The sequence below is a fragment of the Xenopus laevis genome, chromosome 5L (assembly GCF_017654675.1).
Source record: "Xenopus laevis strain J_2021 chromosome 5L, Xenopus_laevis_v10.1, whole genome shotgun sequence".
NCBI lineage: Eukaryota > Metazoa > Chordata > Amphibia > Anura > Pipidae > Xenopus > Xenopus laevis.
In genome coordinates, this window is record NC_054379.1 from 78203002 (window position 1) to 78217304 (window position 14303).

Here is a 14303-nt window from a genome sequence, read left to right on the forward strand (position 1 = left end):
TATACTCACAAGAGGTGAGCTTCAACCAATGTGTAACAAAAAGAACGATCTCTCATCCAGGGTGAATAATTTATTGTAATACACAATTGTGCATTTCTCTGTGTCACATTGAAGGTGTGTTTTAATAAGATTGAAACTACTACACTATATAAACTCTCAGTTATTTCCCCTCCCCTCTGAGGGATACAGCAACATCGTTTTTTCTGTGAAGTTTTTGTATGGGCAGAGGAGGGCCTTAAAAGAAGTTGCTGGACTTTGGGGGAACCTAAATCCCGGGACTTGTTTTTTGCATTTGGACTTATGGAGATAATGTGTGCTTGGTAATTTGCTGCAACCATATTTCCTTTTGGAAACTCAATATTTACACTAAAAAACAAAAGAATACAAAGCCAAACAGAAAAAATGTGACTGAAAACAAACACAGCTTCCCACTCTCATTTGCAAATCAACAGTGTCTAGTTTGTTGTATTAAACATTTAGAACTAGTTTGAAAGCCATGCTTGGTGGTCCTAAATTGGCCCATAATGAGGTAAAATATATTGAAACACTATGAAAGTGACCCTGCCATAGTTTATCCCCCTATTCACAACTTTGGACCCAGTCAAGAACAGCACCAGAGTGAACCTACAATTTAGAATAGTGGGTTCAAACTTGCCCTGGTGTTTTTTGGATAACTACGTAGCAGCACTGGTGCATGGTCCACGCAGGTGACCAATTGAAATACCTGCAGTGTATTTGTGTACCTCACTCAAATACTCCCCTAAGATCGCTTAACAAATCTACACTCGGATTCAATATTTTTCAAACGTGTGCATGTGTCTACATGCTGATCTACTGAGAAACCGTTAAAGTGGGTTAATAAAGCAACAGAGAGTGCACCATGGATACCTGGCTAAACTATATCCAAAGGTGTGCAACTGGGTGTACAATGAGGCAATCTCTAGGTTTCCCACAGTTTCTATTGTGATTATTATTTTATGATTCGGAGTACTGATATAAAAGAAGGCAAACTACCAAATGCGACTTTGTCACAAATAATATCAATGGCAATTTGACCGTGGCTGCATCGTTTTGCATCTACTGAGTATACTAAAGACATGACAGAAGTGAAGTTAACAAAAGACAAACAAAATCTACCAACTAGGCTGAGCTGCCATCCTTTCCATATATTCTCTGGCCAGACCAAGTGCTTCAGTGTTATCTGGATTCAGGACGCAGAACATTGCCAACGCGCCAAGGTTGTTGCCGTAAATTTCATTCCATCGAGCAGAAAACTCCTTTGGGTCCCATGGGGGAAGGTATTCACTAGGGTTGGTCAGCATTACATGAACTGCCTCATTGATTTTTGCAGAAATGTGTTGATGGCTGCTCTCTGCCTGGGCTCTGAGTCCTTCCATGTCACCCTTTGAGAAGTACAGCATGGGATAGCCATCATATTTTGCATTAAGGAATGGTATTTGTGTATTTATGTCCTTTTCTGTGCCATAGACCACAATGTAACAAAGCAGATGTATAAAAAATACACTGGGGGCTCCCCGAGTGTGAGTCCTCATTTTGACATTAGATCTCCAGGCCACCTGCTCTGCCAGACCATCTTTGATACAGCCTGGCGGAAAAACAAGAATAAAGAGATTAGAAAAAGAACACATGATTTTAAAGGTAAAGAAAGCACTGTAAAACATAATATGCACTAAACTATACATACTCATTACATAAAATAGCATTTCCACACAAATGTATACATGAATAATGTTGTCGCTTTATAAATTTTATTAGCATGTATTTATAAAAGGCCGTATTCCACATCATTGTACAATAAATGGGTGCATTTATTAAATATACAGGAAAATATACACAAACCACCAAAACAAAAATACATGTTAACAGTAGCTATATACTGTACAGATTTCACCTATATCTGGATCAACTAGAACAATATTTCTTAGCCTGTGGGCCCGGGACCCAAAAAAAATGGGTTCCTATGCTACCATTAATACAGTGTCATTTCTTCCTACAAAACAATATAGTACAGGTATGGGATCTGTAATCCAGAATGCTTGGGACCTGCAGTTTTCTGAATAATAATTTGGATTTCCATTTAAGTCTATTAGAAAATAATTTAAACATTAAACCCAATAGGTTTGTCTTGCCTCCAATAAGGATTAATTATATCTTAGTTGGGATTAGGTACAAGGGACTGTTTTAATATTACAGAAAAAAAAGAAATATTTTACAACATTCTTAACTGATTAAAATAGTAAATGAGGTATATTTATCAAAGAGTGAAGTTAGAGATCACCAGAGTATCCTAGTGTGAAATGCCACCATTCGTTTCTATAGCATTTTTAAAGGCATAATTATCAAAGGGTGAACTTTCACCCATTGATAAATATTCTTTTAAAAATCACTGACCTAGATGGTATGTCTGACATTTTAAGGTATGTGTTTTATATGGTTACACTGTTTATAGAACCGCATGAACAAATACCACATGGACATTGGGTACTGCATGTACAGAAACACATAATATGGCTAGTCTCACATAAATGTGTTCAGGTATAAACTTGTAATGTTCAGTTATAAACTTGTAAATTGCCTTTATACAAGAACATAATGACTATTTTCTGTTTACACATAAACATTAAAAAACAAATTAACTCACGCTCTGTTTTTCAGCATAAACATTCCCAAGTGATCAATAACCTCTATTTTCACTTACAATGCCAAACAGCACTGAAATGCCTGACGAAATTAGAAACCCTACAAGTCAGAATCCTTACAGTGCTTTTAGTATTTTACAGAGACTTAAAAGAATTATATATGGTGTTTCAGGTGAGTAGTGAAGAATTTTCCAAAGAGGAAAATAAAATAAGAAAATCTTAAACTTTAAACATCTGTGGTTTCTTATGCACCAAGACATTCCTATGAAAACAGAATTCTACTCCAGTTTCTGAAAGCGTAAAAATACATCATAGTTTAAATTCTACAAAAAAATATATTCGTATATTATGTCAACGGAATAGATTGAAATCGCTATGTATTTTAATCCTTACACACTAGAATGACTGAAATGAATGCAATACACTGCTCAGACAAAATATATTTTTTCTGGTTTGAAAACAGACATTTATATAATTTATGTAGAGGGGCCTGTTATAATGTTTTCTATAACTTTTCCTCTCTAAGAATGTCAGGAATTCCCTGTCTTTCCTCAAAGGGATTATACTGCATGTGTTAACCCAGGCGCACGCACGCGCACACACACACACACGACCTGTTATCCAAAATGCTTGGGACCTTGAATCAAGTACAAGGTACTGTTTTATTATTACAGAGAAAAAGGAAATAGTTTTAAAAATTTAAATTAATTTAAATTTAAAATGGTGAGATGGCCTTTTCTGTAATTCAGAACTTTCTTGATAATGAGTTTCCAGATAACGGATCTCGTGTGTGTGTGTGTATATATATATATATATATATATATACTCTTCCAAGAACTATGATAATGATCTCAACACTGGCTAGATGCATTGTAATAGGGGTTCATTGCTGTTGCATTTATTAAATGTCTAAAAATGCCATTCTTTTTCAACACAGATCATTAGTTAAAAACAGGAAATGTGAACACATGCTTAAAGTAATTTATTATTTCAGCTTGTTCTTATTGATTTATTGTTTTGTCATATTAAGAATGTTGATACAGGTGTGCATCTAAGTGCAGTTGCTAGCACTTAAAAAAAATGGAAATTTGGCTCTTTAAGGTCAGGAAAATTGTATTCACAGAGGAGTTGCAAATATGAGTAAATTGCTAAGTTTATTTACCCTGAGGCAGTGCTTCTTGTAGGTAAAGAGTGCACTGCTGCCATTTTACTTACCTTTCCCAAGCATTCCTACTGCTGACTGGCAGTACCTGAAATGCTTAGCTCTCAGTTTCAGACCTGTTTTCATTTATTTTTTAAATTAAAATGCATCGTATCTGTACATCACCCACACTGTTTTGAGGCTAACATACAATTTTATTTTCATGATATCATCACTGTATCAGTGGCATCTAATTTCTATACTTTCACTTCCACCATCCTTTTCTCAAGTATTAAGGCTACATCACCCTAAACAACAATGACAAAAAACAGGAAAAAAACTGTGACAAACAAAGTGAACGCACTACATAAATTAGTAAATAAACCTGTTCCGGTCTCTATTTATTATCACTTCCTCACGCTTCCCACTCCTGTTTACATTACTTTTATTGATTTGTTTATATAGACTCCAAACAACTGAGCCTCGACTAATTGATCTAACTGACCTCTAATGTAAACATAATTGGAATGTGCCTCAGATTCCTACTACAGAAGTAAAATACATTACAGAGAACACAGCCCCATTTCGTTCCTTTATGACAGTCTCCGCTACACATTTATGCGTCTAGGCCAGATCTGCAATCTACTGTGGAAGGCAAAATAGCTAGTAAACTGGGCTCACCGTGCACCAGTGTCAGTTTCAATGTTGTGCAAAATGACATAAAAAAAACAGAACAGAAAATAAATACTAGGCCAAAGGTACATGTACTGTTTTCTGACTGAATGTTGTGTTCCTAATCACTTCCCACAACTGCTAATCCCCTGACACACCTAAAATACTACACTAAAAATAGCAGGCTTCATGTCTCGAAGTGATATCTGCTCACATGTATGCACCGTTAAACCCAGAGAGTCTGGCAAACTAGAACAGGAAGCCATTTGGCAATTGTAGGCATGTGTATTATCTTGTAAACAAATTACACTTACATAATACCAGGTGCATCAAGGGCCTTAGTACTCGAAGTATAATTCTGAATGTGTATCACAGCTGCTCATTTCATAAGCTAAGGTTAGCCCTGACCAAAGGCTGGATTATCAAGGGAAACCACTGCCTTAGAGGGAACACTGTTGCTAAACCTGAAAAAGGATTCAATAATAAAAAACATGCAATTTCAGGAATTGTGCAATAAATGTGGTATCTGTAACTGAAAATTTAGTATGATGACTATACCCTTGCAACTAGGCAGCAGTGAGAATGAGAGTCTGGAAGATGAGAGAGTCTAAATAGAAAAATAACTAATAATAATAAGAATAATGTAACAGCACCAATAAAACTGTAGCGTCCCACATCAATAGTATTTTGTCAGCCGGGATCAGTGACCCCAAACTGAAAGCTGGAAAGAGGCCGAAGAGAAATGCAAACCATAAACTATACTAAAATATTTAAAAAATGAGGATCAACTGGAAAGTTAATAGAGTCTATAAATAACTAAAAGTTAACTTAATGGTTAAAACACTGCCCATCTCCTTGCATATTTGATGTCTGTTTTACATATCATTTTAGTATTGAAACATTATAAAGCAAAATATGGTTTGTAGTGATTTTAACATAGAGCTTTAAAGAACAGGTCCACCCTTTGGTGCAAACACTTTTTATTTATTATATCCCCAAGTGCCAAGATGACATTGTCTCCACATAAACTGCTAAATAAATAGTTGGAAAATGTGTCTCTCTTTAAGACAATGACCCCAATCATTAAGCCAAAACTACAAAAGAATATCTTTCGAACAACTATGTTAATGTCCTTAAATGGCCAAATTATACACCAGATTTCAATCCAATAGAGAATTACATTGCTTTCTGCATATGTAAAATGTATCATTTAAAAATATTATTGATATTGAGATTATTATTGAAAGGTATGCTTGTGGGTGGTTTTTTTTGTAGCAGCTACTTCAAAAGAATCCCCCGCTTAAAATTACATATCTGCTGAAAGATAAACTGGACAAATATGATCTAATATGGAATCCCTGGATTACTAAAGACGATCCCACTTAGACTGTTTATACCCCACTGAATGTGATATAACTATATTCTCTGCTCATGTAGGAAAGTTGAATCAATGACACGGTGACAACAGAAAATGTATGCAAAATGTTTGTTTATTATTTTACTTTCTTTTCCTTAATATTATATTATTTTATTGTGTGTTGTGATACAGAATTGCAAATTACAACTATTCATTGGCATTTTGTATAAAATGTTAAACCTGAATAAACACAAAGTTGAAAAAAAGAAAAAAAAATCCCCCGCTTGTAGGATTTTAAAGGACAAGAAAACCTTAATTAACTGGGAGTTTTTTTCGCCTTTTTTTCGCCACTGGTACTCCTATTGATACCCACCCAATGAATTAATTAAACTCCATTTACTGGGAGGTAATAATTTACTAGTGATTTGTCCCTTGAGCCTATGCAGTATAGCACACTGTCTGTTGTAAGTATACTGTGCAGGTGCAAGGCAAGTTTAGGCAAGTCTGGGAAAGTCAGGTGATATGGCGTGGCACTGCTATAGAGAGTTCCCTAGTGGGAAGTGCCTGACATATTGGTACCTTCCCCCCCATGATTTAGGGTTCCCTTGTCTTTTAAAAACAGGATTTACTTGCACTTTAATAAGCCCTGTAATGTGAAAGGGTAAGCAGTAAAACTTTATTTAAAATATGTAAAATCTAGATTTTCTTACTTTAAAGATGTGAGGTATGCATTGTATCTGTGCTGCTCTTTTGACCCTATACTCCTCAAAGCAAGAAATCAGGTGTTTAAAGAGCATACTAAAATACAGCTGATTCAGCATAAGAGTTTGGCTCCTGTTTACAGGGGAATTTTGTTCCTTAAAAAAACAATTTTGGTTATAATAGTTGGAACTGAATCTAATTCTAATGAATTCTAATGACAAGTTGATATAGTAGGGGAATTTAGCTTCTTGTTCCAGTGTTTAACTGGAATTTAGGATATATCTATGTATTATGACACATCATTTTCCCTTTCACCCACAGTTAAGCAATTTCTTCCAAGTATATTGCCCAGAATAACAAACTTTGCTACAACTTTCCCTTGAAGTTTTTCCAGCAGTGGACATGAGGGCATATATGAATGATGGTGGATAAAATATAAGGACACAGGGTTACCCTCTGTCTGCAAGTTTGGCAAAGCATTTCCCTAGCTCAACCATAAAAAATACATTAATGCATTAATACATCAATAACAATGCAACTGAAAGCTAGTGACCTAAACTATTTTGACAGTTTTTCTTGTCGAGATGCAGAATTTATTATTATTATTCATGGTTACATAGTAAGAGAAGTCAAATAAAGACATTGGTCCATCAAGGTTAATATTTTATTGCAAAGTCACCATTAAACAAACTGAACAAATAGTCCCAGTGTGTGGGAAATGGTATTCTGTGTTGCTGAATGAAATGAAACCTTGGGGCTCTGATAATAAAAAAAAATGTTTTCAATGCTAAGTAATAGCCGGAATGTGTCCAAAGAATATAGTCCCAAGGTCCAACTGTGCCCACAATCCTTAGCCGAGTCTTACTTGTATCCCTTCAAGTCCAAATCCCAGTCTCTAAAATGAAAGCCAGCGCCAAAGGCACAGGGAACAGACAAACAAATATATAGGGTAATATTGTTTTTTAATGTTGCCACCTTCTGTGTTCGATGGGAACAATTATCTCCACCTTTTTAGTGCCACCCTTATTCGATATCTACCACCACCAAAAGATTAAGAACTTTCCTTTAAAAGCTTGTTTAGGTGGGTACTCACAAATGCATATTGTCATCTTGCATGTAAAAAATCATGAAGTACATCTCATGGTAAATGCTTTAAAATGACATGCAGCAGCAAATAGTGTAAAATTACTTCTTTATTTTTTAAAAGTAAAATATTAAAATGCACTCACATGGCATTTGCTATTGAAAAGTATATCTATGCCTCGTCCTGCTGGAACGATTCGAAGGATTTTAAATCCAACGATCGAAGGAATAGCCTTCGATCAAAAAAAGTTAGCCAAGCCTATGGGGACCTTCCCCATGGGCTAACATTGACTTCAGTAGCTTTTAGATGGCGAACTAGGGGGTCGAAGTTTTTTTTAAAGAGACAGTACTTCGACTATCGAATGGTCGAATAGTCGAACAATTTTTACTTCGAATCCTTCGATTCGAAGTCGTAGGTCGAAGTAGCCCATTCGATGGTCGAAGTAGCCCAAAAAAAACTTCGAAATTCGAAGTTTTTTTACTTTGAATCCTTCACTCGAAGTTAGTGAATCGGCCCCCTAGTGTTCACTAATGTTTGGTGTATAACTATCTTGATTCAATATTGCATTTACTGTAAAATACTATAATAGAAATCAGTAGCTAAAGCAAATAATATATAACGGTTCAGACTTTGTGGAAAGATCGCTTTGGAGAAAGAAGCTGAAGTGTAAAGGGAGCGAAATAAAGGACACTGAAAAATACTCGTCTCTAGGGCAATGTACGTAAATGCAATATTGAATCAAGATGGTTATACACCAAACATTAGTGAACACTAAGAGGTTGTAGAGGATCCCTTATACAAAATCCATTTATATATAAAAACAGTTATATATATATATATATATATATATATATATATATATATATATATATATATATATATATATATATAAAAACAACTATAAAAGAACTGTTATACGTAAAAAAAAGTTCTCTAAAAGGCTTAATATGTTGAAAGAGTTATTTTTCGCTAAAAGGTTATTAGCAGATCCATATGTGTACCAATATATCCACATTTTTCGTATTATTACCTTTTCATATATAGCTGGAATAATATATGTATATTGGCATTTCATAGGAACGCTCTTAAATTTATATCTATATTTAACCCATTTGGTACAGATGATTCCATTTTATGTATCCATTTACTCTACCTGTAGCATTTTATTTACCAGATCAACCTCTTTTTATCTGTTCTAATAGCCGGAATGCTGCACCCAAATCAATGCTTTGATGATTGTTGCACACCTTTCCTCCAATATAATACACCAGTCAGTGGTTTAACTATATATTACTGGGCCACAAAGCAAATTATTTTTCAGGCCCCCAAAATATCTAGAGGTCGACCTGTTTTACCAATATTTATTGAATTAGGGCCTTATAGGACCCTATAGCTCCTGGGCACCCCTGCAGCTGCAGGGTCTGCTTCCTCTGTAGTTATGCCCCTGGCACCAGTTAGGATAAACAAATTCAGTGACCCTAGATTAAATAGTCTTTCACTTGCCTCTGCCTTTCTGGCTGCAAAACTATATGAACACAGATAGGACATATTGATAATGGAACTCACATAACTCTCAACATTTGAAAAATAGAATGAGGGGCAAAAAGATCTGCTGCGTGTAGCAAAATTACATTTTTTGTCCCTGCCCAATTATATGGTTACACCCCCTAAATAACACATCTACTTTACAAAGTTTGGCAGGCTATGGAAAATTTGAACACAGTTTAAGGTCAAGTTTTATGTGTTATTACAGTTTTGATAATGAAGGTGAATTGCCCTTTAAGTTGCAAGTCAATGATTCCCCAAGAGTCTTGCTTATCTTAAATAGCTACAATTCTATATTTGCTTAGCTTAAATTGTTACAAATGTATGTAAGTGCAGGTGCCAAGTATTCTGGGCTCTCTGCCAAAAGCCTCTTATTTAACTACATTTCAAAACTGTATCTTTTTCTGGCTGTTCAGCGCATGAGATCAAAGAAAAACTCAGGACATTTCAGTAACTATCTGGGACAACGACTGAGCTGTCAAAATCAGGACTGATTAAACAGGCATGTCAGATATCTATTTGGTAGCAAAGGACAAATTCATCCCTCAGAATAAGTGAACTTTTTAGTGGTATGTGGTATATAGAGGGATGAGTGGTGTGTGGTGTCACACAAAGGTGAACTCGGAAGCTGGGACCAAACACATTATTACTGGGGTTCAAACACTGGATTTATAGCATCTTCAAGGTTTGGGGAGGGAGTAACAAGCAGGTACCAGTTGCAACAATCTACAGGTAAACAGCCCACTCACATCAAACAATTCCCTAGTACACAGTACAGCACCCCCCTAGTGGTATCTCCACGTTAACGGTACAAAGTTCTCCTTAAGCAATACACAGATCAGCAGGACAGAGTTCCCTTTAAACACACCCACAGGTTATAAGTACATAGTTCTCTTTGTACAATCCTCAGATCATATGGGCAGAGTTCCTTTAAAGGGAAACTAAAGTCTAAAATAGAATAATGCTAGAAATGCTGTATTTTATATACTAAACATAAACATGAACTGCACCAGAAGCCTAATTAAACAAATGATTTATGCTTTCAAAGTTGGCCACATGGGGTCATCATCTTGTAACTTTGTTAAACATCTTTGCAAGACCAAGACTACGCACATGCTCAGTGTGGTCTGGGCTTCAGTTGGGAGGTCAAGCTTAGGGATCGCCATAAATTATAAAATCAGTGCAAGTCAAATAATATCTGCCATAGAAGCCGATACAGCAAGACTGATTAGTAATCAGAATATGCAGACTGCTCTGGGTCTGCGGCTACAAATCTGCAGCTGTCAGAGCAAGTAAAACAAAGGGGGAATTTCACTGCATATAGTCAGGTTTATTATAAAAACGGTACACGTTTTTTATATTGAAGATAGGTTTCTTTTTCATTAAAGAAAGTAAAAATTGGATTTTATTTTTTTGCATTTACATCCCCTTTAATCAATCCACAGATTAACAGTACCTGAGAAAAAAAAAACAGTCCTCTTTGGGTCAGGGGATCCAACTGGCTTTTATGGAGAGTTTTCCTACGGCAGCTAGGGCAGAATCCTGGGTGTGCTGAAATGGGATGTCCTGCCACAGCCAGGATGACCCACAATGTCTCTGAGGAAAAATGCCTCTAGCCATGAGCTACACATGCAGCTTACCCAGCCCACACTGCAACAACAACACCCAAGTCCCAAACCAACAGCACTATGTTTTAGTGGAGGGAGGGATTTTTTCAAGACCCCCTGGGATATACTGGTTTGCCCAAAATGTAGCTCTAGTGGGGGTGGGGGCTGGGTAAGGTCCTATGTTCTTTACTGTTGTGGGTTTTTTGTGCTAAAAAGGGACTATGGCAAAAAGATGCTCTACCTTTATGGTTACTAAGGGATTTGAAATGAAGCTGCCTTTTAAATGCCAAGCAACGTATCGTCTTCATCTCAGCATTCATCACATATGGTATATAGAGGGATGTGTGGTATATACAGGGAGGTGTGGTAAGTGGCATATTGAGGGATGCGTAGTATATAGAGGGATGAGTGGTATGTAGCAAGATGTGTGGTATGTGGTACATAGAGGGATGTGGGGTATATATGAGGGATGTGTGCTATGTAGTACTGTATATGGAGGGTTGCATGGTATGTGGTATATAGAGGCATGTGTGCTATAAAAAGCGATCAGTGGTACAGGTACGGGATACGTTATCTGGAAACCCGTTATCCAAAAAGCTCCAAAGGCCATCTCCCCTAGACTCAATTTTATCCAAATAATCCAACTTTTTAAAAATGATTTTCTTTTTTTCTGTAATAATAAAACAGTACCTTGTACTTGATCTCAACTAAGATAGAATTAAGCCTAAATGGAAGCAAAAACAGCCTATTGGGTTTATTTAATGTTTACATGATTTTCTAGTAGACTTAAGGTATGATTATCCAAATTAGGAAAAGATCTATTATCCAGAAAACCCAAGTTCCTGAGCATTCTAGATAACAGGTCGCATACCTTACCTGTATATGGTACCTAGAGGGATGTGTGGTGTGTGGTATATAGAGGAGTATGTAGTTCTCCATGATAGAGCTGATTCTCTAAGTTAGAAAGTACTGGATTCACATACCAGCAGCAGAAAACAGTGAGAGTTAATGAGCTGCTGAATAAAGAATTGAGAAAGCCTGTACTGACAGGAATAGACTCACACATGCTGCCCTCCAGGGGACTACAAATACCAACATGCGCAGCCAGCAATCTGCGACCCCAAGAGTTGAAAGGGAGTAGACTGTATAGCTATACAATGGACAGGACCAAAGAGCATTGATATAGAGCACACAGAGTAGTGGAATGACGTGCTCAGCACTGTACATGTGGAAGCACATGCTTACACCATCCTTCACTTAATCACCCCCTTGCTAAATGGAACAGAAACACCAAAAAATAAAAGTGTGTTAATTAAATATAACGTACTGTTTCCCAGCACTAGTCCAACTGGTGTGTTTGCTTTAGAAATTCTACTATAGATTATATAAAAATAAACTGCTGCCTAGCCATGGGGGACAGCCATTTAATCTGAAAAAAGGAGAAAAGGCAGGTTACATACCAGCTAAATTCTACAGAGATAGATTCCTGCATAAGAACTAGACTCATTGTATTCTATACAGCTTAACTACTACTACCTGCTATTTAACCTGTGCCAGTTAGCCCTATTTCAACTTGAACGACTGCTCCCTTTGCTACACAGCACATTTACAGGATAGAATTTACAGGACATTCATGGCTTTTGTGTATTATATAGTGAATAAAGTACCCCCTCTTGTAAAATATAAGGATATTATAAGTTACCGAGGAGTTTCATGACCATATAAAAACACGAGGCCGAAGGCCGAGTGTTTTTATACAGGTCATGGAACTCCGAGGTAACTTATAATATCCTCATATTTTACAACTGGGGGTACTTTATTAATTATAATACACAAATTTGAGTGAGTCATGTGACAGAAATTACATCACTACTCACCGTTTATAACTGATGACATCACTACTCACCGTTTATAAGGATATAATTTACAGGATATTCATGGCTTTTGTGTATTATATAGTGAATAAAGTACCCCCTCTTGTAAAATATAAGGATATTATAAGTTACCGAGGAGTTTCATGACCATATAAAAACAAGAGGCCGAAGGCCGAGTGTTTTTATACAGGTCATGGAACTCCGAGGTAACTTCTAATATCCTCATATTTTACAACTGGAGGTACTTTATTAATTATAATACACAAATTTTAGTGAGTCATGTGACAGAAATTACATCACTACTCACCGTTTATAACTGATGACATCACTACTCACCGTTTATAAGGATATAATTTACAGGATATTCATGGCTTTTGTGTATTATATAAACATCCATACAGAGACTGGTATACACACGCACACACAGACTAAACTATATCATGCATACAGATGTATAAGTCCACACATACACACCTAAACAGTAGTCAACATGTGCGTATGCAAACACATACACTATATACACCTTTTTCCTTTAGAGAAAGAATATATTTCCTCGGTCCCTAACCTGGCAGAGGGCAAGGGATGAGAGAGTCGACAGGGTCGCGTTAGATTTGAAGTAGAGACAGGGGAGAAGAAGGAGGGGACACGGGTAGGCTGTCACGGTCAGATTTTTCATCTGCAGCTCAGAACTTGTGCCCAAGCAAAAAAACAATATAATGTGTAACTGCAGTTACAGTGGGCCCTGGACTGTGGTCAGATGCCCCTATTTGTCCTTTATACAAGTGTCCCTGACCTGAACCTCACACTGCGATTACTGCTCTACAGTCTACACAGGCAAGATGTATATGCAGTAGGAAAGTAAAGAGTTCTCCATATACTCACCGGGCTCTCTGAGCCAAGTCCTGTGAAATGAGAGCGAGCCACACTACACCTTTTGCGATGTGCTTGCGATCTCTTGCGACTCGGAGTCAGGGCAGATCATCCCTGGCCTCTCGGCACCTCCCACAGAAGGCAGAGGTTCATGCTCGAAGCTATAATTTTACGGAACCTAGAGCTCCCGCTATTTCTACAGACGCCACAGCTCCTTGTGAAACTACAATTCCCAACATCCCCCAGCAAGGAAAAGGGGTTTAAATAGAGGTGCGCAATTTAAGAGAACGGTACCAAGCATAAGCCTCGTTGGCAGTGTAGCCCCGCCCCCAGTCATGTTTAACCCTGTCCTAGCTGAGACGGGAGGGAGTGAGGGGTCTGCATTTTTGTGTGGTGCCGTGCAACGTCAGCAATGGAAATACCAAGAGTTCCCCTCTCTGTGGAATTTGGAAAAGGAAGAAAGACACATCCCCCACCCTCAGTGTAATGAGTGTATCATTGAGCCCTGGGGTCTGGGGAATGTTGGATAAAGGTGCTGGCACTTGTCCTGTTTAACAGATACAATAGTTCTGAAGTGAAAAATAGTCATTTTTGGAATTGTTAAAGTGGTCCTGAGCCAAACATTGAGAATGGCTCGATTGCACCAACCACTAAGGCAATTAGCAGAAGTAATGGTTCCCCCCCTACGCATTTTAAAGGGGTTATTCACCTTTACAATAACTTTTAGTATGACGCAGAGAGTGATATTCTGAGACAATTTGCAATTGGCTTTCATTTTTTTATTATTTGTG

At 37.1% G+C, this 14303-nt stretch overlaps 1 protein-coding gene across 2 annotated transcripts in view; it reads right to left on the reverse strand.

Annotated features, from left to right (window-relative positions):
* The window catches only part of dse.L (dermatan sulfate epimerase L homeolog), a 32870-nt gene extending 18951 nt beyond the window's left edge, over positions 1–13919 (reverse strand). Inside the window, exons 1-2 of one of the 2 annotated variants that reach the window (XM_018263281.2) lie at positions 13525–13919; positions 1138–1606 (exon numbers count right to left, since the gene is read on the reverse strand). In XM_018263281.2, coding sequence (XP_018118770.1) covers positions 1138–1553 — 416 coding nt within the window. In that variant the 5' untranslated portion in view covers positions 1554–1606; positions 13525–13919. Of the gene's footprint in view, positions 1–1137; positions 1607–13524 lie in introns of those variants that run through there. The other variant, XM_018263282.2, reaches the window with a different exon arrangement.
* Between the last annotated feature and the right edge of the window lie 384 nt (positions 13920–14303).